Source organism: Crocodylus siamensis, chromosome 10 (genome assembly GCF_052110815.1).
Source record: "Crocodylus siamensis isolate JL-2025a chromosome 10, ASM5211081v1, whole genome shotgun sequence".
NCBI classification, from domain to species: Eukaryota; Metazoa; Chordata; order Crocodylia; family Crocodylidae; genus Crocodylus; species Crocodylus siamensis.
In genome coordinates this window covers 71,150,504-71,171,783 of record NC_143404.1, presented here as the reverse complement: position 1 = coordinate 71,171,783, position 21,280 = coordinate 71,150,504, and the positions used below count along the sequence as shown (strand labels likewise).

The 21,280-nt window shown below is 57.9% G+C and overlaps 1 protein-coding gene across 1 annotated transcript in view; it reads left to right on the top strand.

The window, feature by feature from the left end:
- Positions 1-2,869: 2,869 nt before the first annotated feature.
- Positions 2,870-21,280, top strand: part of SLC2A4RG (SLC2A4 regulator) — a 30,579-nt gene continuing 12,168 nt past the window's right edge. The window contains exons 1-4 of the mRNA XM_090064098.1: positions 2,870-2,982; positions 8,383-8,613; positions 8,657-8,912; positions 11,055-11,299. Of these exons, the coding sequence (XP_089920224.1) occupies positions 2,870-2,982; positions 8,383-8,613; positions 8,657-8,912; positions 11,055-11,299 (845 nt within the window). The remainder of the gene's footprint in view (positions 2,983-8,382; positions 8,614-8,656; positions 8,913-11,054; positions 11,300-21,280) is intronic.

The window sequence follows — 21,280 nt, the reverse complement described above, 5'->3', positions numbered from 1 at the left end:
CAGGGTCTTCTACCGGAAAACGGCATCCCAAGCCAGTTACCAGAACCAGCGCTCACGAGGGCTGGAGGGAAAACCCCGTCACTGCAGCAAAGCCACTGGGATTTTGGAAAGCCGAAATCACCAGTTCTTGCTTTCAGCATCAGGGAGTCATTTGTCCCTCTCGTCTCTGTGCGATAAGGCGCAAAGCAGGGAGAAGAGGAGAATCTAATCTCTGTCATGTGGCTTCATGCACAGATGGTCAGAAGGGGAAGGAGGATCTGAAGAATAACGGTGCCTGTGTGCACAGGGGCAGGGGTGGGGAGGGGGAACAACCTTCCCCTCAGCGCCGGTCTTCTGACTTTTCCTGACGTGCCTGTTCCAGCCGATCATCGTGCTGGAAATGTCTCTGCATGGGGCAGCCGATCAGAAGCCAGTGGCGTCTGAGCAGAGACCTCGTAGGCCCCCAACCGCCCTGCTGGGCTTCCATCTGGGACAAGAAGCAGGGCCCTTGGCACCATTGTGGTCCTGCTCTCCTGGACCTCAGGCTTATTCCCCATGTCAGATTTTTTCTTCCTGGCCTGACAGCCCAGAAGCCAGTCCGGATGGACAGCAGAATCCAAGCGGGGCTTCCTCGCTGGAGACTGGCCTGGGTGAGAAGCAGCAGCGGCCCAGTTTCAGACAGACACGGGTCTCGCCCCGAGCTGTTCGTGTTCTTGGAAGAGAGAGAAGAGCTTGCGCTGGGTTGCTTTGTCACCCCATCGGTGCTGCACACATGCAAAGGCTGGAAGGGCCAGCCGCCAGCCCAGGCCGCAGTGTCAGTGTCTGGACAGCGGCCCCGCTCCCCGCCACGTCCGAGAAGCAGAGGGACGATCTCGACGGTGCTGCCTCACTCCCGCCGGGGCGGACAGCAGTTCTGCGTCACGCGCTGCGCTGCTTTAAGCAGAGTCGTCGTGACGAGACGTCTCCCAAGCCCCCTCTGAGCCACATCCTGAAAGGGAGGTGTGGGCTGCGGCGCTGTCCGCCCCACGGTCTCACTGCAGGTCTCCTGGTGTTGGGTGTTTGCTGCTGGAGCCCTGTTATCCAGACTGCCGCTTCAGAGCAAGTTCCTGGCCTGGGTGGCTGCAGAGGACAGCTCGGGGGGGGGGGGGGGTGATAGAAAGCCTCGAAAAGGCACACAGCAGGGAAAGACTTAAAGCAACCCCACGATAGCTTAGGCACTCCCAGCTTGGTGGGAGCCTGGTTCACCGGCTGGGGGCTGCGGGGGCTGGAGAGACGCACCTCCCTGCCTCCTACTGCAGCACCGCACAAACCCCACAGTGCCCGCTCTCTGCCCCAGGACGCTTCCCCTTACAAGCCAGGCCCTCTGGGCTCCCCGGGCTGCACGCCGGGGCCCAGCCCACGATGCCACGGGTTCCCCGGTCTCTGCTGCAGGCCTGGCCCCGGCTTGGGTCCTGCCTGGAGCCGGCCCCGTGCTTTCCACCAGGGGGAGTTCGGTGGCTTGCGGAGCAGCCCACGCAGCTCCTGGCGCAGGGCACCCGGGGGCCAGAGCTCCAGGGCGGGACAGTGCAGGGGCCAAGGCTGGGGTGCAGCGGGGCGGTGCTGGGCACCCTGCTTTGGTTTTCATATGGGCTTGTCTCTATGCTGAGACCCAGTGGAGGGAGGCCATTCTCAGGGCGCACGTCCCAGTAGGGAGACGGGCCCTGCCCTTTGGGGAGCGGACCGCACCTAGGCCAGGTCCAGGGCCAAAGCATGCAGAGGCAGGATGCGCAACAGGGGTCAGCGGGGAAAGAGGTCCCAGTTACGTTTGCCCCATCTCAGCGATGACCCCGGATGAAGGGGGAGGCACGTGCATGGCCATCCTCTCCCCGATAAGCCAGGAGAAGCAGGTCCCAGCCGGGGATCTCTCGGCGGGTCAGAGTACCATCCAGGAGCCCGCCTGGAGGGGTGCAGTAGCACCCGGCAGACCTCGCCCGCAGCCAAGACCCCTTGACCCCAGCGGACGAGGCGGGCCAGGCGTCTGTGCCACGGCGCTACGAGGCTCTTGTGAAACGACTGCAAACTACATTAGCCACGATTGCATAATATTTAAATTGATTAAAAGAGCCAGCTCAGCATTTTTGTGTTAAAGATTAAACACAATTGGAAAGAAAAGGCAGCCTGAAAGCTGACACCCAGGGCCCGGCTGATAACAGCCCAGACTTGTTATTTCAATAATAACTTAAGGGGGGGGGAGAGAGAGAGGCGTTGCTTTGCCAACCAATGGTGCATCGTTCTTTTATTAACTCCTTCTGAGCTGGACTAATGAGGGGGGGAGAGTCCTAACAGAGCCCCCCCCACCCCTGCTGCTCTGGTCCATACAGCGTAGTGACCAGGGAGCCACATGCAAGCAGGGACCCAGGGGGTCGAGGCCAGCTGCAAGTGTGGTGCTCAGCGCAGTCCTTGCCAGCGCAGCCTGACAAGAGTCGGAGAGCGTGGGTTTGACTAATCCAGCTGTTTAAGCAAATCAGGCTTAACGATGACAGATCCAGTGACGTGAGACCCGGTTGCTCATGATGAGAGGCCCGTTCTCAGCCTTGCTCGCAGGTCTGCACGGCTGCGTGTGTGCCCTGCCTTTTTCTTTGCTGCCTGGCCGTAGCGGTGCGAAGGTGAAGCCTTGGTGTTCTCCATTGGGAAGAAGTGCAATTATTATTGTTAATGATTTATAGTGTGGTGCTGCCTAAAGGCCTCAGCCTGGGTTTGGCTCTGTGATCCCAAGCTGTGGATGCACAGGTGAGGAGAAATGCCCGTCCCAGGCTCCGAGGCACAGGTGTGGCTCAGTCTTCAAGGCCAGGACGCAAATGAGCTCAAACGACGGCATCTGACCCAATGGCAGGTACGTGAGGAGTCAACGATGTACTGTACAGGAGAGCAACCCCAGCGGGATCACGGCTTCGGCACGGCTCCTGAGGACAGCCAGGCCCAGTATCATGGGGCAGAGCCAAGCAGGGCAGAGAGTCCCTTGAGGTCAGTCACTGCAGCACGTGGAGATGACCAGGGCTGTGGGGGTCACTCACGAGGAAGCCTTGGTCTGGGTCCTGAAGGGTTAAGAGCCATCACTGCTTTTTGGTGGAAGGAGACCAACCGAGTGGGAAGAAATAGCAGCCACAACAACAAAGCCGTTATCTATGTGCAGGAGGGTCCCACCCCACCCTGCCGCGCTGGTGCAGGGAGAGGGCTCTGGCGGCGCCCAACCCAGCAAAGTCCTGTCCTCCATACAGTCGTCACCGTTGTCACGTCCCGCTCCTGATGGGACTGGGAAGGGTAGGAAAGGATCCGTGGGCGGGAGGATTTCAAGCCCCCACGTTCTTCTAGCTAAGGAGCCTTTGGCCCTTGGTCACAGATATGGGCTGCACTGCTAGCAAAGCAGGACATATGGATACGCGTACGTCCACATCCCATGGGCAAAGGTGCGGGAGGCCCATATGGACTCTGTCCTTGCTTTTAAGCCTCTGATTTGTAAATCAAACAGTAGCAGGATCTGGAAGGCCATGCCAGGAGAAGAGGAAACGCTTGGGTAGGCTCTTCCCAGGGTCTTCTCCTTGTCCTTCCCGCTCTGCCCTTCCTGCCCGTGTGTGGGCAGCCCCGCTGGGGTTCACCCTGCGTAGAAGAGCCGTGGCAGCAAAAGGGGGTGAGCTGATGAGCAGTGCCCAGGCTGGGAGAAGTGGAGCCCTCGGGAGGCTTCTGGCATCCGACGGTTGCATCAACATCCGATCTTCCCTGGCTGTGCTCAGAGTCAGCGCCTGTGGCCCGGCTCCTCATTTTTTGGCTGGGCTCCTGGGGGTTTGCTCAGGTTTAGCAGGGATGCTTGGCCCCCTGTAACCAGCCTGCTGGCAGGGCCAGGAGTCAGATGACAGGAAATGAATGAGTAACACGGTGCTCGACACACGAGCGGAGCAAGGGAGATCAAAGAACCCGGACTGGCTGCGCCCGCCGTACAAGCCGTCACAACAGAACGAGGCGCTGCGCCGCCATGGGGCATTGCGTCCAGGTGACTGGCAGGCTGGCTCCCGAGGCGCGAGGGCCAAGACTGGACGTGATGGGAACAGCAGGCAGGAGGGAATGCGGAGTGTGGAGGTGGAATTTGGTTTCACATCCCTCCGCTTGCAGGAAAAGCTGGGTGTTCACTCACAGCCACTGGTAGCGAGGAGCACACCGTAGCCCTTCATCCAAACAACGAACCCCTAGCTTCTCCTAGACAAGACTATGCTTAGTCTGCAGTGCTGATCCCTGGCGCTTGTATGTTTAAAACAAAAAATACAAATGAAATAGGGGGAGTAGGATCACCCTGAGTGCTTTGGGACGCTGCTCTGCCTTCCCACTGGCAACCGCTCGCGGAGTTATTTAGTCGTCCCGGACAAGCGATGGCTAGGTGAGCCTACACCCTGACGCAGGTGACACGCTGAACTCTACAACCACAGGTTTCTCTTTTCAGGCCTGAAGAAACCCCCAGACTAAAAGCAAATCTCATCTGAAATGGCTGCCCTCTCAGTGGGCTTCATTACTGGCTTGTTTCATTCGCATAAGGCTGATGAGACGACACCTGAAGCTTTTTTGGCCTTGGTGGGGCACTGCATGCTGTGACCTGCAGCAGCAACTGAAGGATGAGAAACACCTGCAACCTGCTCCAGTCTGGGCAATTCAAGTGCCCTAAAAGCAAGACCAGAGAAGCGCGGGTCTATAAGCAGGATTTATTGGCCATGGTTGCTGCCGTTACAAAATAGTTGTTAGCTTTGTTTCAGCCACATCTAACTAAGAAATGGGTTTCTAGGGGCTACGTGAATTCATAATTACTAACTCACTTGTCTTGAAGGAACTATACTGCAGCCCCAAAAACTCAGCTGAGCAGTGGTGGAGGCTTAAAACAACGTGGAGACAGAGATGGAAGGAAGAGGAGGACCAAAGATGTTATTAAACACTCTGGGACTTACCCCAAAGAAACAGACAGGAGACAGATCAAGGGACCGAGCAAATTCTTCTAGGCATGGATCCTGAAAACATTGCCAGCTGTATTGTTTTCTACTGGAGTAGCCCCACTGAGGGCAGCATGCCAAATGAGACGTGATGACTTAATTGATGCAAGTCTTTTCACTGATTTGGACTCCGTTGCACTGATTCATTTCAACCCACTTGCAATCACTCAGAACCCATGTAAGAGAATCATTTTGATGCCTAAGAGGAAGGTGCAAGGGTGCATTAAAGGATAGGGGGGACTTGGACCTCTTTATATTTCCTGGGCCTGATGTGTCTAGTAGCTTGGGTTCCTGGACCCAAAGGAAATGCAAGTTGGGGGTGCTAAGGGAGTCCGTTTGAGACCAGGGTGATCCTAAAAAATTCAAAAGCTTAAAATACCTGCAGTGAAACCCTTTTTGATGGAATTTAAGCATCTGCCTGCACCATGTGCAAAATACGCACGGTGGCATGATAGCTGAGAATCAGCAAGTGGAAGCGGCTATAGCCAAGAGTGAAAGAGGCTGGTCTATTTTCATCATCCAAGCAGAGAGAGAGACAACTTAAATGCTCGGGGCTTCATGGAAAGTACATTTGATTAATTTCTGCAATTGTTGTAAGGTTTCTAATCCACAGTGTTGGTAGTTATACCATCAAGACTAGGTTTGGAATACATAAGACCAGTTTCTCTGCTAATACAGGGAGTGAGGCTGATCTGCACTCGCTGGAGAGCCATCTCATCACTTTGATCTTAAATGTCAATTTGAATCTTGAAGTCCAAGAACTAATTTCCCTTTCAAAGTCTGACCCAACTTTCGCGTTACTTTAGCTGCATGTGCTTGTGTGTCCTGGCACCCCGCGTGGGGCAGAAATCTGCCTGCTTAGAAAGACTTCAGCGGTTTGGATTGAACTGTGTTATTGCTGCAACTCAGTCTTCTGCTGATGTGCCCAGCTGGTTTTTGGGCACCAGCATCTGTGCCTTAGAAAGTATAATGTGAGGCTGTGTTAATGAGTGAAATCCACGTCCGTTTCCTGCCCTACCCCTGACTTCTACACCAGCCCGATCGTGCATTTGCTGTTGTCAGCATGAAGCTTTTCTGCAGTTCCTCTCTTCAGACCTTCTGCTTTGTTGGCTCTCATTCATGTCAGATCTGAGAGAGAGAATATGCCTTTGCCTCTTGGGCTATGCCACTCACCTCTCACCTCTGCCACTTATGGCTTACAGTTAGGCAGCAGAAACTGGCTGTGCTTAGGACACACTTCAAGAGTCTGGGTTAACACGTGGCACTGAAAGTGCAGACTAGTGCAGTGGTAATTAGCCATCCAACAGGTCTTGGCATCTTTGGGCCATGCAGAATCCTCATGACGCCCCGGAAGAGCAGGTAAATATGTTTGATAATATTTGCAATAAAAGGAATGGGGTATTAATGGGGGATTGTGCTTTTTCTGTCATAAGGGGAGGACTGGTGGGATGGTTACGGCACTGGCCGAGGACTGGCAGGGTGGTTACGGACCTGGCACTTGTCTCGGTCACTGCTCCCTGTGTGACGTTGGGCAGTCACTTACTGTCTCTGTGAATCTGTTTCCAGCACGATGGAGCCCTCACCAGTCGCAGGTGCTACTTTCCGGCAAATAATGACATACTTGACTGGAAGACTTGACTTTTATTTTTGGCCACGCCACTGACTCCTGGTGTGGCTTTGGGCAGCCAGTTATCGCTCCCTGGCAATGCCCACGTGGCAAGGGTGTCTGGGGTAGGTATGCTCCAGCTAGCTGTGCTCTCGGCAACTCGCATCCTGCATGGAGCGGCGGTGGCGGCACTCCGAGATCTTTCCTTGCTTCTGCAGAGGGCTTTGTACCCTGCGCTGGATTCCTGGCTGCTGCGGCACCCGGGCTAGCTAGTGCGAAGCTTGCTTGGGTACGTTGGCATGAAACACTGGCTTGCTTCTGACTCCATGCAGACCTACAACGTGCCTTCCTTTACCCATCCACAGTACTATAAAACCCCTGCATGTATCATGAGACCGAAGGCTTTGATCAAGTCATCTGCTAGAGTGCTTCCCAGAGGGCTACTATTAGGGTTAGCAGTACTACGGAGGTCAGTTTGCCCCTCCGGCTGGGCTGTAATCAAGCAAGTTAGTAGGCTAGAAAGCCTTGGTGAGGAGGTTAACCACCAACAGACATGGGTTCCAGCTAGGAGGAAGAATGACAACGGGGGAAGGATTTGGGACCGGCCCACCTGGAGAGGCCACCCACCGGCCCAGCAGGTTGGGCAGGATCCCTGCCCCAGCGACTGGATTTAAGGCCCTGTTACACGTTTCACAGGTTCATCCTGGAATTAATTGAGCTCGGCCAGTCTCGCTTTGCATATCGGCCTTTCATGCTTTCAAGCACCTCTCACGCTGTGAACTGACGAATTGCACCATACGTTCGGAGCAGCCAGCCACACAGTAACCATCGCACCATGAGGCCCCTGCTCCACCTTGCAGCTCTGATGCCATGAACTGATGAATCGCTCCATACATTTCCACCAGCTGCCCAGGCAAAGCAAGGATCACGCCCAAAAAATGACCGTGGCGTTACAAGACCAGCCAACCAGCTACAGAGTTAGTGCCTGAACATGTGGAACAGCAACTGCAAGGCTGGTTTTCCTCCAGCTGCCACTTGAATGTGCAGCAGGGGCCCAAAAAAGGACTCTCCAGCCATAGACTCGTCACTACTACTGCTTGGACATGTGGAAGAAAAACTCCAAGGCTCTTTCCTTCAGCTGCCCAAAAAAGGGCTCTCTAACAAGGACTGGTCACTGTTAGTGCTTGAACAAGTGGAATGACGACTCCAGGGCTGGTTTCCCCCCAGCTGCCATTTGAACGTGCAAATGATCTCTCTAGTTAGAGATGGGCCATGCTAGTAGTGCTTGAACGTGTGGAAGAAAAATTCCAGGGTTTTTCCCTCCAGGTGCCATTTGAATGTGGAGCAGGGGCCCAACAAGGACTGATCGCTGATAGTGCTTGAACATGCAGAACAACTCCAGGGCCGGTTTCCCTCCTGCTGCCATTTGAACATGCAGCAAGGGCCCCAGCTATAGACGACTAGCCCAGACTAGTACTACTAAGCACCACCGGTGCCCAAGCGCGTGGAAGAAACACTGCAGGGGTTTTGCCCCACCTGAACGTGCCGCAGGGCCCCAGAGACCCTCCAGCTACAGGCAGGTCAGTGTTAGTGCTTGAACATGTGGCAGAAAAGCTCCAGGGCCGGTGCCCCCCCCCCGGCCATGTGAAGGGCCCAAAGGGACTCCCCAGCTCGGTGTCTGCTCTTGAACACGTGGAAGAAAAACTCCAGGGGCTTTCCCTCCAGCTGCCGCTCGAACGTGCAGCAGGGCCCGGCAAGCACTGGTGGCTGCTGCTGCTGCTACTCCAGGCCCGGCTTCCCCCGCTGGTACGCGGCCGTGCAGCGCGGCCCAAAAGCGACTGCCCAGCCACGGCCGGGTCAGCCCGCGCGCCGCTCCGGCCGGGCGCCCCCGAAGATGGCCGCGCGGCCGGCCGCCGCCCCCTCCTTGCCGGGCCGGGCCGGGCCGGGCGCGGGCGGGGCGGGGCGCCGGCTCAGTGGCAGCGCGCCGCAGCCAATGGGCGGCCGAGCCGGCCGGGCCGCGTTCCATCTCGGAATGTTGATACACGGCGCCGGCCAATGGCAGCGCGGCCCGGCCCGGCCCGCACGCGCCCCGCGAGGGGGAGAGCGCGGGCCGGCAGCGCGGGCGGCGGCGCCAGCGAGCTGCGCCCGGAGCCCCGAGGCCTGCGGCGGGGTGGGCGCGGCCGGGCCGGGCCGGGCCGGGCCGCATGGATCCCGCCCGCGGCCCCGCGCCGCGCGGAGCCCCCGCCAACGCCGTCTACACGGTGGTGGTGGCGCGGGGCGGCGCGGAGCTGCCGGGCCGCGGCCGGGCGCTGCACCAGGTACGCGTCCCGCCCCCCGCCCGGAAAGTTTCCCTCGCTAAAATGGCGGAAAGTTTGGAGGGAAGCGGGCCGGGGCCGGCGCCGGCGCCGGCGCCGGCGAGGGAGGGGGCTGCGGAGCGGAGCGGAGCGGGGCGGAGCGGGGCCGGGGGCGGGGCGGGCGGGGGCCGGGCCGCGCTCGGGCGCTGCGGCGAGGCGCCGGGAAAACCGCGTGCGCTGAGAAGCCGGCGAGCAGCGAGGCTTTCGGGGGCCCCGGGCCGGGTGCTCCTGCCCCCGCCGCCCCCTGCGGAGCCGCGTGGGCCGCCGTGGCGGGCCGAGCCGGAGCCGGAGCCGGAGCCGGCTCCCCGCACCTACGCCGGGAGCCTGCAAGGTGCATCTGCCCTGCCCGAGCCGCGGCCCGGGGGCTGGGTGGGCTCCGACCTCCCCGGGAGGTGGCGGTGCAGGCGGTGGGAAGAGACGTCGCTTTCCTGGGGCTGGGGAAGGCGCAGCCCATCCGCGGAGGCTCCGAGGAGGCTGCCGGCCCTCGCTGCCTGCCGGCGGGCTAGTGCCAGCCCAGGCGGGAGCTGATCTGAAACCATAAAGCTGCCGCGGGCGCTCGTGTTTGTGCCCCAAGCTGGTGGCGCTCAGCCAGGGCGCCACGGCCCCCGTGATGCCTCGAGATCCTTTCGGGGGTGCCGCGCCACGCGAGCCCGGCCGTGTGTGTGGACGTGATTCGCCAGATAAACCCAGGGATTTCCACCAGGACTCCAGAGGGTTAAAGGCATTTTTTGGACCTGTTGTGGTTTTTCGGAGGCCTTTGCAATGGGAGAGTCTCTCTTGGCTCCCCCGAGTGACAAGAAAGAGCTGGCATTTTCCAAGGGGGGTCCTCGAGTCTGGAAAGGCTGAGAGCCGATGTCTGGAGCAGATGGGTCCTGTTCTGCGCCACTTCCTTTCTGGCGGGCTCAGCTATTTGTAGGCAGGCCGTGCAGATAGTGTCCTTCCCCCTCCCGCTCTTGGTGAGCGTGCTCCATCTAGCTGCTGGCCGAATTCTGCAAGCCTCTCTTCCCCGGTGCCGTGGGCGCAGTCCCATGGGGCGGTAAGTGCCGCCCTGCAGAAGCGAGGACGTCTCCGCTGTCGTCGCTTCTGCGACAGCAGCTCCTGGATGCCCGCCTGCGCCGGCTTCCCAGCCGGGTGGCTCGGGCACAGAGAGCGGCTGGCAGCGTAACCGGCGGAGCGCGTGGAGCGCAGAGCCCGCGCTGAGCTCGGGGCCTGAGCGTGCAAGATGAGAGCTGGCCTCGGCGATGTCCGCAAGCTGCTGCACGTGTTCCCTGGCTGGGGCAGAGCGAGAGCTCGGAGGAGCTCTGTCGACAAATTGCTAGAGGTTCTGGTTCGAGCCAGAGTGATCCCCGCGGTCGCCTCTGTCTGCACCTGCTCTGTTTGTGCGAGATAAAGCAAAGGTCCTGTACGCTTGGCTGCTCCCCTGCTTGCCCTGGCGCTGAAGCGGGGGGGGCTGTGCAGTGCGGAGGTGTGAAAGCAGCACGGCATGACTGCCGCGGATGGGGACTGCAGACCTCCCATCCGGCACGTGTGAAAGAACGAGACAAAGCTTGAGGTTTTGGGGTTTGTTTTCCTTGCTCTATCAAGGGAAAGGTGCAGAAATCAGCCCTGCTGCAAAGAGCCAACGAGTCGGCCCTGACGGGCTGGAGCCGCAGCCGTGGCAGCCAGCGCAAGCTTCCCACAGGCCACTTGTCCCGTCCGACCTGACGCGGCTGCGTGCCCGAGTCCCTCCTCGGTCCAGCTTGTCGGAGGGGATGGATTTTGGGCTGCAGGAGGGGCTGTCATGCTTGTAAGGGCAAGGACGGAGCAGTGCTGCGTGTTTGTTTTAGAGTGGCTGCGAGGCACTGCTGATTTGCAGTGTCCTGGAGGTTTTGGTAGCCCAGGGTTTCTCTGCATGGGAATCGCAGCCCCTGAGTTCGAGTCCAGAAGAAGCATCTGTGAGCAGAGCGGTATCATAGCCTGTGCTTAGGGAGTGACCCCGGAGGGAGGCTCCAGCGCCTGCGCCGCCTTGGTGCTGCTACGCTGTGCCCTAAAGTCTCGTAACCCCGCGGCCTCTGCTTGCATCCCTACCCCAGCACTTAAGCGCTCTTCTCTGGGTCTCGCCTGCAGAGTCCTCTCCATATTAATGGCCAAGGGCTGCTGGAAACGGCCGAGCCAGCCAACGGGCGGCTGAGGCGCCTGACGGACCCATTGGTGCTGAACGGCAGGAAGGTGGAGGAGCGCCAGGGGCCGCCCGCCGCGGCTCCCAGCCTGCTGGAGGGGTCGGACAAGGAGGCAGTGCTGCGGCTCCTCGGCTTGGACCTGGAGCAGAGCCCTCCGCCTCAATCCGCCTACATCCCGGTGCCCAGACAAAGGTAGGGACCTGGCGGTGCGGGTGGGGGCACAGTGTCTGCCTCCCTGTGCAGGGGGATGTGGAAATGGCACGGCCTGCCCGTGGCAGAGCTGAGCTAAGCAAGGCAAAGCATGTCTAGCAGGTGTGGCCTGGGAAAGCCGGGAACCTGCCTTCCTGGAAGGGCTCTGTGCAGGGCATCAAAGCCACCCTGTCTTCCCTGTCCCGGGGCTGGGTGCTGCCACAGGTGGAGGCTTCAGTAGCTGTGCACGGGTGCACATGAGCGCCCTGATTTCTGTGGGGCTCCACGGCTGCGCATGTCCCCTTACATCCTGCACTTCTGCCAGCAGACAGCTGCTCCCCTGCCTGGAGGCTTCAGTCTGGCCTGGGCTGGGGGGGCGGCTGCTGGCTGTGCTTGCCGGGCTCTCTGTCAGGTATGCAGCGCACTGACATGTCACTTAACTGCACGCAGCTCTTGTAGTGGGGAAACACCAGGCTAAAAATAAACCTAATTGGGAGGCAATTATGTGCTGGTAATCTTCTTGGATTACAGGAGGGAGGCTGTGTGCTGCCTGAGTTTAGAAAGGCTCAGTAGGAGAAGGAAACGACGTTCTCCCTTGGGCTGGGAGCTGCCACCAAGGTAGATCAGTGCCTGCTGGTGACGGCAGAGCAGGCCAGATGTTGCTTCTCTGACCTAGAGACCGTGCTAGAGCCACTTGTCAGGGTTGGGGGCGGTAAGTGCCACTGAAGGCTTCGGGCCACGAGGGGGAAGGAAGGAAGGGGGAGAGTTGGCTCCAGGACCTGGAGGCATGAACCGAGAGCGTGGAACCTGCACACGCAACTGGACCCTTGCTGGGTGTTGGGTCTGCCGTGCTCTGCTCTTCCGGGAACAGAGGCCGCTGCCAGAGACAAGGCTCCCATCTCCAGGGGCATGGTAGACCTGTGGCCTCCGGAAGGAAATCCGGAAGGGCTGGGCACCTGGTTACTTCCCAGCCCTCTTCCCCGTGGCAGCTGACCGTGGTACACTTGGCAAGTCGAGAGCCCACAGCTCATGGTCGCTGTCTTGTAGAGCTTCGTCGATGCACCGTTTCGCTCGCCTCCGTGGGTCTGACAACAGGCCTTTGTGCAGCTTGGCTCTGTGCTGGATGCGCGGCACGGGGAGCTCTGCAGCTGCCTTGGCGATAGTAGACGGTGGGGGGCTTGAAGCCCGAAGAACGGCTGCAAAAGCTGTCTCCTTGGCGTGGTGATGGCATCAGCTGTTGGCACCAGCCTCCTGCCGTGTTCCCACCCGCTCACTGCCTTACCTCCTTGCTTTTGGTCGTATGTTCCCCGTTGGCAGCCTTGCGCTGGGCTGAGCTCCTTGCTGGCTGCCACGAGGTGCAGTTTCCCGGCCTCTCTTGAGCTGTAGGCAAGTGGCTTTTCCATTCTAGTTTGCCCAGGCAGAGGAACAGGAGTGCATCGGGAGAGCCTGGATGCGCTCCAGGAGGGTTGGTGGGCTTGGGGACGGGGGGGACAGCAGTCTGGCGTCGGGCATGGGCAGAGCCGGAGGGGATGGAGCAAAAGGGGCAGGCCAGGCCTGTCACTGGATCTGCCTGTCTGCTGCTTGGCCCAATGGGACTACCTGATGCCTTCCCACGAGGCGAACAGGCGTCGTCTGCGGAGCTGCCGAGTTGTAAATCACACTTGCAAGTTCTGAAACCAATCCAGCAGATGGTGATGGGGGGTGTGGGGGGAGCTTGTTTTTCACAACAGCTGCTTGGCACACACTGCCCAGACTTGGTTTTCAGAGTTTTATTTGGTTGGCCCTGTAAAGGAGGCCTTGGCACCCCTGCCAGCCTGCTTTGGACAATAGCAAGCTTGTTGCTGCCAGGGCCTGCCCCAGTCAGGCATGGAAAAATCCAGTTCACCTTTCCCTTTTCCCCCAGTTGATTTCAGATATGTCGAAAAAATCATGTCCCGCTTTCTCTTGCAGGCAGCAAGTGATTTAGCTCTTTGCAGAAGTGTCGCTCCGGTGTCGAGTGAACGGCATTGTACCTGGCGAGGGGGGTCTGTAATCCTCCGCAGGGATATCCTAGACTGGAGCTGGGTGCTGAGCATGAGGGGCTGCTGGATGTACGAAAATGGTGGCAGCCTGGGCTTACTGCTGCCGCTCTGCTCTGGAGCTGCGCCGAGTCGCTGGCTGGTGCTTGCAGTAACGGTTGGACTTGCATACCTCCTGGACCGAAATAACTGCGCCTGATGTCCCAGGGAGGAGGGGTGGCCTTGGGCCCACAATAGCCTGGGTGTTCTGGGTAGCAGAAGCCTCCAAGGGGGGTGGGGGGGTGAGGGACACACGCTGGAGTTGAAGTTGGGCCTGGGAAAGCTTGGATCGCCTGACATGCAGCAGGATTTATCCCGATGGAGACAGAGCTGCTCTTACATCTCCAGATGTCACTTTGTGACTGCCTCTTTCAACCCAAAACTGTCAGCCCCATCTCTCTCTCTCCTTCCTGCCCCATCTCCTTCCTCTGGCAGCATCCCATGTCTCTTCGCCTGAGGCCAGGACGTGTGTTGTGATTTTTTTTTTTTTTTTTTTAATAAGAAAATGTCTGTGGGGCAGGACAGGACGAAGCATGTTTTTAGTTTTTTTTTTTTTTTGGTGGGTTTTTTTTAAAGGAACAAGCAGGCGAGGCCCCCAGAGGCTGTTCCCCCAAGGCAGAAGCCTGGTACCAGTTTTTTTCTGGCATGAGCTCCAGACGCATCCTGTTGTTTTGTGTAATTTTGGAGAAGATCCATGATGCAGTTGTAACTACAGAGCTTGGGAGGCGAGACCTGCCCACGGACGGGACTTTTCAGTGTGACCTGGAAGGCTTAAATTTAGACTGCCCAGTCTGACCATACCCAGACCTCCAGCGTGTCCTGTCTGGTGCCAGAGGTGACCCTAGAAGTAGCAGGAAGCATTTAGATCAGGACCCTGCAGAAGAGAAGCCCATTTTCTTGGCCAGTACCTGCATCTGAAGTGACCCACCTGTCCTTGACTGCTTGCTGGGAACTGCCCCCACCTCGTTCTCGCACCAGCCCTTACGAGAAGCTAACGATGCCAGAAGATGAAGCAGAAATGCCAACTCCTCTTCTTGTCCTGTGTAGGGGATGCTTCTGCCCCCCCCCCCCCTTTTTTTTTTTTTTTGACTTGGCTATGTGGCCGTACAGCGCTGGGGAAACGGCTCCCTAAGAGCTCACCCCAAATCTGTCATCAGCAAGTGGCGTTGCTCAAAAGCGGCTGTTGTGTGTGTAGTTTAGTAATTGCCACCTCCGTTCGTGTTACAAGTTCTGTGCTATTGTGGGGAAGAGAGGAAGTCGGAAAGAAACCCAGAGCGGCGGCAGCGAGATTTAAGGAGGAAACGAGAACGCGCAGCTCAAGTGAAGCTCACCTTGGCCTGGGGACTTCCTTAAGGCTGCCAAGATGATTTCACCGCCTGTAGCGGGCAATGATCTTCCTTAGGGAAGGATCCTAAGCAGAACAGAGAGTCCTGTGGTTCACGACGAGGTTGATGTCATGCTCTACTGGGAGCTGTAGTTGGGGTCTAGGGCTTGTCTACAAGGGGAAGTCGCCCAGAATAGCTGTTGTGAAATAGCTTTTTGGAAAGGGATTAAGTTAAATTGCAGTCAGGCACTCGGAGCGCAGGATAAAAGCATTTGTACAGGGACTGAGTGCAGCATAGCTCTCCCACTTTCAAGTCATACCCTGGCTTATTTTGCTACGGCTTCCCAGAGTAGGCAAGTCCTTGGATTAAAAGAAGAGAGCTCGTCTTCCAGTGCAGCTGTTCCTTCTTGTGTCACCGTTGGGATTTAACGTGATTACCGGCAGTATTAATTGGGTGACTTGATTGTTAGAACTCAGTGAGCTGTTGGTTCGGCCCCTGCTGTCACCGTGATCTGATTAGTTCGATGCAGTTGTCAGTGTAGTTGGTTTAGTGTTTTGCGTGCTTGTTCTTTTTAATACAGTCCTTAACCAGCAAAAACAAAGTACCCAGGGCTGCGTAGCCTTGCAGCTTGCAGTGTTGGCCATGTAACTCCAAGAGCAGAGGAAATTTAGTTGCAGTGCTTGAGAGCCACTTGACTTGAAGGTCATGCATCGATTCCCTCGTGGAGTCGCTGCAACGTGTTCTGGCTCCCAGGGGACATCCATATAAGTATTCAAGCATCTTCCAAAAAGCAAACCTGGAAGCATCAAATCTGGGCAAAGCAGTTTTTATTGCAAAACTTGGTATTGCACATCTGGACTGGCTGAGAGAGATGTCGCTGACTCCGCTCTGGATGAAAGAATCGGTACCCATCTTTGAGCGATGGATGGGAGCCCTCGAACAATAACACTTCCCGGTGGGGCTGACTGTACGTGGAAACCATATGCTGGTGTGGCATGGGACCGGCGAGGTAGAACATGACCTCCCTGCCAGCTGCGGGAGGATGCTGACTGCCTCGGTGAGCGGCCCTGTGCTAATCTCTGTCCAGAGGGCTGGTGGGTTTTAGCGGGGTCTGGTGGCAAGAAGCTGGGTTTCCTGCATCAGGCCTGGCTCCCTGCACCTTGACTCTCGGGCACTTGGGACCTGCTTCATCCAAGCCATAAAACTAGAGCAAATGTAATGGATTAGCCCATGGATGTTCTGGACATCGGCATGATCAGCATAGAGCTGTTGGCTTCTGGCATACCTCCTTCTCGTGATGATAGCTCCGGGAGTCCTGGGCATGGCATTAAGTGCAGCCTCCCTCCAAGGGGGGACTCCTCAGCCTGGGACTACGTTCCTCCCTATACTCCTCGTCCAAGGTCTCTTATCAGCGTGCTCCTCGATTTCTGCCTCTCAGCTCCTCTGTCCCCCATGGCACCCTTCGCAGCCCTGAATCTCAGGCCTGTGTTCTGCCCAACAGGCCTGCCTTCCTAACAAACCCAAATGCAGGGGAAGATGCTGAAGTCTGAGCTCTCCCAGCTGCCTAGCCCCGCTTGGTTGTGGTCAACACCGCCTCGCTGTGGGCAGGACAGAACGGTGCCTCTCGACTCCCCGGCTGGAGCGCAGCTGGGCTGGGAGGCGCTCTGCGGGCATTTGTGGCCGGAGCGGGAGCGAGGCAGAGGGGTTTGACATGTGCTGCAAGCGGTTTCCTTCCTGGAAAACGAGGGAGCGTTTTTCCAGGGCAGAGGTTTCGGAGCGGATTGCAAAATGGCTTCTGCTGTCACTGAGCTTTCCAGGAGGCTGCTTCCCGGCTCGGGCAGAGCTGGCACTTCTGCCACGCAGGGCGTGCCGGTCCTCGTGCTGTGCACGTGTGGCTGGATCTGAACCGAGGCACAGCCAGCACGGCCTGCGTGAAGTGCAGGGAGGAGACGGAGGTGGAATAAGCTAACGAGGCCTGTTAAGGCATCGCTTCAGTAGTAAACAACTCTGCTTGGCCCTGTGCCCGGCTGGCTCCTCCCAGCCGTTCACGCAGCCCGTCCTTGCTTTTCCCAGTCCAGCTGTTCAGCTGCACGGACTGACCGCAGGCCCGCACTTGGCTCCCACGGTTGCTCTCCTGCTCCCGCACATCCTCAAAGCTCCGCTGGTTCTGGAGGGCTGGGGTTGGGGGAAAGGATGCGGGAGGCAGCAGGTCGTCCTCTGTCCGCCTGGATGCATCGGGGCTGTTGGGAGGGTCTCTCCAGGTGGGATGTGCTTGTCCCCCGGGAGCTATAGCCACAGGTTGCAGACTACAGACTGATCCCAGCTCTCCAGGAACATCGGCTGTTTGAGGATCTCATGTTTTAATCCTGGAAACTCTATGGGGCGGGGGGTGCAGATTCTTACTCCACGACACTTTTTTTTTTCTTTCCAGGAGTAACAGGTGCACGGAGGTGTAGTGTTTGGGCTGTTAGCAGGTAGGATTTATCACCAGAGCCTGGAGAGACCCTCTTTATTGTTTCTATGGCAGCAGGACTCCCGGGTGCATTGGGAAGAGCTAATGCAGAGAGGCTGACGCCTCGCAGCCCATGCTGGGAGCTTGTCGGGGAGCCCGTGGGCTGTGACTTTGTAGATGTATTTACCTAAGGAATTGTCAAGTGGTATTTCTCTGCAGTGGGATCTGATTGTAACCAAAGCAGTTTTGTCTAGAAGTGAAGAAGGTTCCTAGCTGAGAGTTACGTGTTGTCTTGCTTTTTTTTTTTTTTTTTTTTTAATCCTGTCTTCTCTCCTGCTGCACTCGATTCTTTCTTGACACCTCCTCTTCTCACCTGCTACTCTCTAGGATGGGCAGGCTGCCTGCCCTCCCCTCTCTGACCATCTGGGCATTTGAGCGTGGGTGTCCTGCTATTCTCCCTCTCATGTCCCCAGTTTCGTGGAGTAGGTCTCAGGAGCAAGGCATGCCTGGCATTGCCTTTAAGGAGCCCCCGGAGGCACTTGAGCTGCCTCTTAGTTAAAAGTGCGATGCAGAGGGCATGGTGGACAGTGGGATGGAAGTGGCAGCCTGTTTCCTCAAGCAGCCGCAGGTGGATTGCCTGGCTCTTCACCATGCCTGGGCGCATGCTCCTCGCTGCTGCTGTCCTCCCTCCGCCGCAAACACTTGAGAGGCAGGTTGTCTCGCGGCCGCCTCGGAGAGGAAGTTGCAGAATCTAGCTGGTCTGATTTCTCTGTGACGTGACGCTGGTCTTTTTATGGCTGTGATCGAGCCCCTGGGGCTTCCCCTCTGTTGCGTATCGGAGGAGCAGGTGCCGTTCGGCCCTTGCCTGTGGTTGTCGTGCAGTCGGCTGGGATGTGTAGTGCACGAGGGAGGGTGGAGAGGGGGTTTCTCTCCCTCTAGGAGCAGAGAAGCTGTCAGCACTGTTTTCAGGGCTGTGTTATTTCACACTGTGGTTCCTCCACCCTAATGTGCCTTTGCAGCCCCAGCTTCAGCCTTGCATTTGACTTCCTTGCCTATGGTCTTGGCTGTTGGTTTTTTCCTGGCCAGGCTCGAGGAAGAGTCTCAGCATGTGAGGCCGAAGGACCGGAAGCTGGACACGGACCCCAAGCAACCCCCGGTGCAGAGTGGGCTCTGTCCACTGAGTTTCCTGTCACCAGCCCTGTCTGGTGGAGGAATGGCGACGGGTAATGGATGTGCTCGGGAGGAGTGGCAGGTGGCCTGTGGCTTGGACTCCACGGACGGGAACATTTTGGGCTCAGTTGCAAGCTGGTGCAACTCCATTGCTCTCTGTGGGGTAGCTCCTGAACTGGCTGCAGCATTTGGAAAGCTCCCCAAGTTGGCAGATCTCTCCGAAGCGCCCTGCCTCCATCAACCTGCCGCACACCTTCAGTTTTCCACTAGAACCTGGGAGGAAGCATCTCTTCCTCCCCCCCCCCCCGGCAGCATTAAACCCGTTGTCTGCCCCCATCTCCCAGCTGCACCCGAGGCCAGCTTGAGCATGCACCGCCTCACGTTTGCACCTGTAGCAGGACACTTTGAGGACTTGAAGCCTGAGTCGTGATCCTGCCTCAGGTCTCTGCAGTCAGGGAAGGACCGCATGCACGCTAAGGGCTCACTGGAAACGTTATGGTTTGGGACGGGACGGGGTGGGGAGGGGCAGGGCCTGAGCTGAGTGGTCACATAGCCGCTGGTTTTTTTTTCTCCTTGCATGCGAAATCAGCATCCAGCCTGTGGAGGGAGCGCAAGCTAGCTAACTGTGGTCTCTGCTGCCCGCACCTGTGAGCGGCTTCACCCAGACAGAAGCAAATTCCACCTAGTTCTGTCGGTTAGAGCTTTATTATTTAAAGGGATGAAACTTTAAATAAGCATAGTTGCCTGGGCGCACATCTGCACTACTTTTAATTAACATCTGGGCCGGGTGTTGTGTGGATGCTGTTGTTTCGGTTGAATTCCAACCTATTTTTTAGCCGTTTCAGTGAAATCTCAGGAAACCTGGTCTGAGCTCTGGCACAAGTCTTTTTGCACTCCCCGAACTAAATCAGTGTAACGTTTACATCTTGAGTTAAGCTGGTATGTCCCTGCTTGAAGACTTGCCACAAGTAAAAAGGCACGGGTAAGAGCGTGCGAGGGAGAAGAAATGCTGTCTGCAGGTTTATAACGAAGCAATGGAAACAGCGCAGAAGACGATGAGTCCTTTCCCTGCGGTTGTAGCTGTCGGGCTGTTATTGCCGAGGGTGGGCTACACTCGGGATGCAATGCAGCCTTTTGGAGTTATTGCTTCTCGGGTGGCAGATACGTCGCCTCCAGGCAAACTGAACTGTCTTTGTTCAGCAAAGGTTGTTATCCTGTTAGCAACCAGCCTCGGCCTCCTGGGGGAGGTTGGACACTTGGTCTCGGGTGCCTCATTTCCTCTCCTCTTGCAGGGGGACTTTGTGGCATGTTGGCCCCCTAGCAAGTAGGGCCAAGCATGCAGGGGTTCCTCTGCTGCCTTCAGGGGGATGGTGCTGATCAGAAGGAGTGTAACACCATGCACGTTGCGGGGACCTTTGGTCTCTGGACTAGGATGAGAGCGAGGATGGATCCGTCTCCAAGTTGCAAGGGTTGTTGTATGATGATGCCTGGAGGCCCTGGCTGAGATCAGCACTGGTGCACGGTGCTGTACAAAACTGTAGCAAGACAGTCCCTGCCCTCCAAAGCTTGATGGTGTGGGTAGGCAGGACAAGAAGAAAGCCGAGTGCCATGGCTGCTCTGCTGCGCTGCCTCTTCTGCTTGGAGCTTGGTCTGAAAGCGACTGTGATGGTGCGAGCGTGCCGCCCCCTTGCCGAGGACCTGCCGTGCTGCTGGTTGCTCTGTGTGAAGGACGGTGGCGTTCCCTGCTCCGGGATCTTATTGGAGCTGTATCTGAGGCCCCGTGGCCTGGTGTTTGAGCCCTGAGTGTGCTGGCAGGGCCCTCCTGCGGGAGGCATGGTGGAGGAGGTCTGCCCCATCCTCCTGGGTTGGTTCCCACGTGTGTATGGGGGGTGCTCGCTTTCGGCTTTCCCTCCCAGTTACCCCCAGGGTGGGCTGGGCTGGGCTGGGGGAGATCCTCTCGACGCAGGGGCGTCAAACTGAGGGCAGGGTGCAGCGAGCACAACTTGTCCCATAGGGTCCTTCGCAGCCCTTTGCTTTGCCCTGGAGGGGAGACGGCACTATCCAGGCTGCAGCCCATCGGTCCCCGCTCCTGGCTTGCAGCTGGGCTCGCCCTGGGGCGAGGGTTTTTTCAGCAGAGCCTGCAGGCAGGCAGCTTTCCTGCGAGGCAGCCGGCACAGCCCGGAGCTCCTGGCCCTCGTGCAGAGAGGCTGCGACAGGAAGTTCATGCGATGGCTCCCGGGCCAAGGCCCATCTCCCTGCCCCCTCCTCTCCGCCCCGATCTGGCTCCCGGCAGCCTCAGCCGCAGCTGCCGACTGTACTAATTTTGGCTCTGGGGCTGCGCTGGGCCAAACACTGCTACAGGAAGTGGTGTGGGAGGGGGGAGAAGGGGCTTGCGATTGGCTGGGTCTCAACGAAGCTGCCAAACGAGCTGGCAACTGCCTTGCTATTGGCCCACCAGTCTCCATAGAGACGGTGATAGGCCAGGTGTCAGGCCCTCCCTTAAGTGCAATTGTTCACTTTTTAGTAAAAAAAAAAAAAAAAAAAAATTTTCCTCGGTGGCTTGCTGTGGTTCGCGCGGGCCGGGAGGGCGCGGACGGGGCGAATCCCAGCTCCCCTCACCGAGGCTCGCCGGGAGGTCCGTGGCTCCAACATGGCCCCCGTTGCATCGGGCCGTCCTCGGACCCCGTGCGCAGGTAGATGTTCTCCTTCAAGGCAGCGCGTCTTTCGGATGCAAAATGTGCTTCTCTGCAGCATTCGTGCCGGCCCTGGGGGTGGAGCTGCCTAGACGGCAGCGATGGGGCTGGATGAGATGCAGGGAGGACGAGGCGTCTCTCCGCCCCAAGAAGTTGGGCTACGGGATGAGTTCCTCCTGTGCTGGCTAATCTGGGGTTGTGCTAGGAAGGGAGTGGAGGAAAGCTTTCTTCACGTCTCAGCTTCAAGCTGGCAGTGTCCCTGCAAAGGACTTGTCAGAAACCTGGAT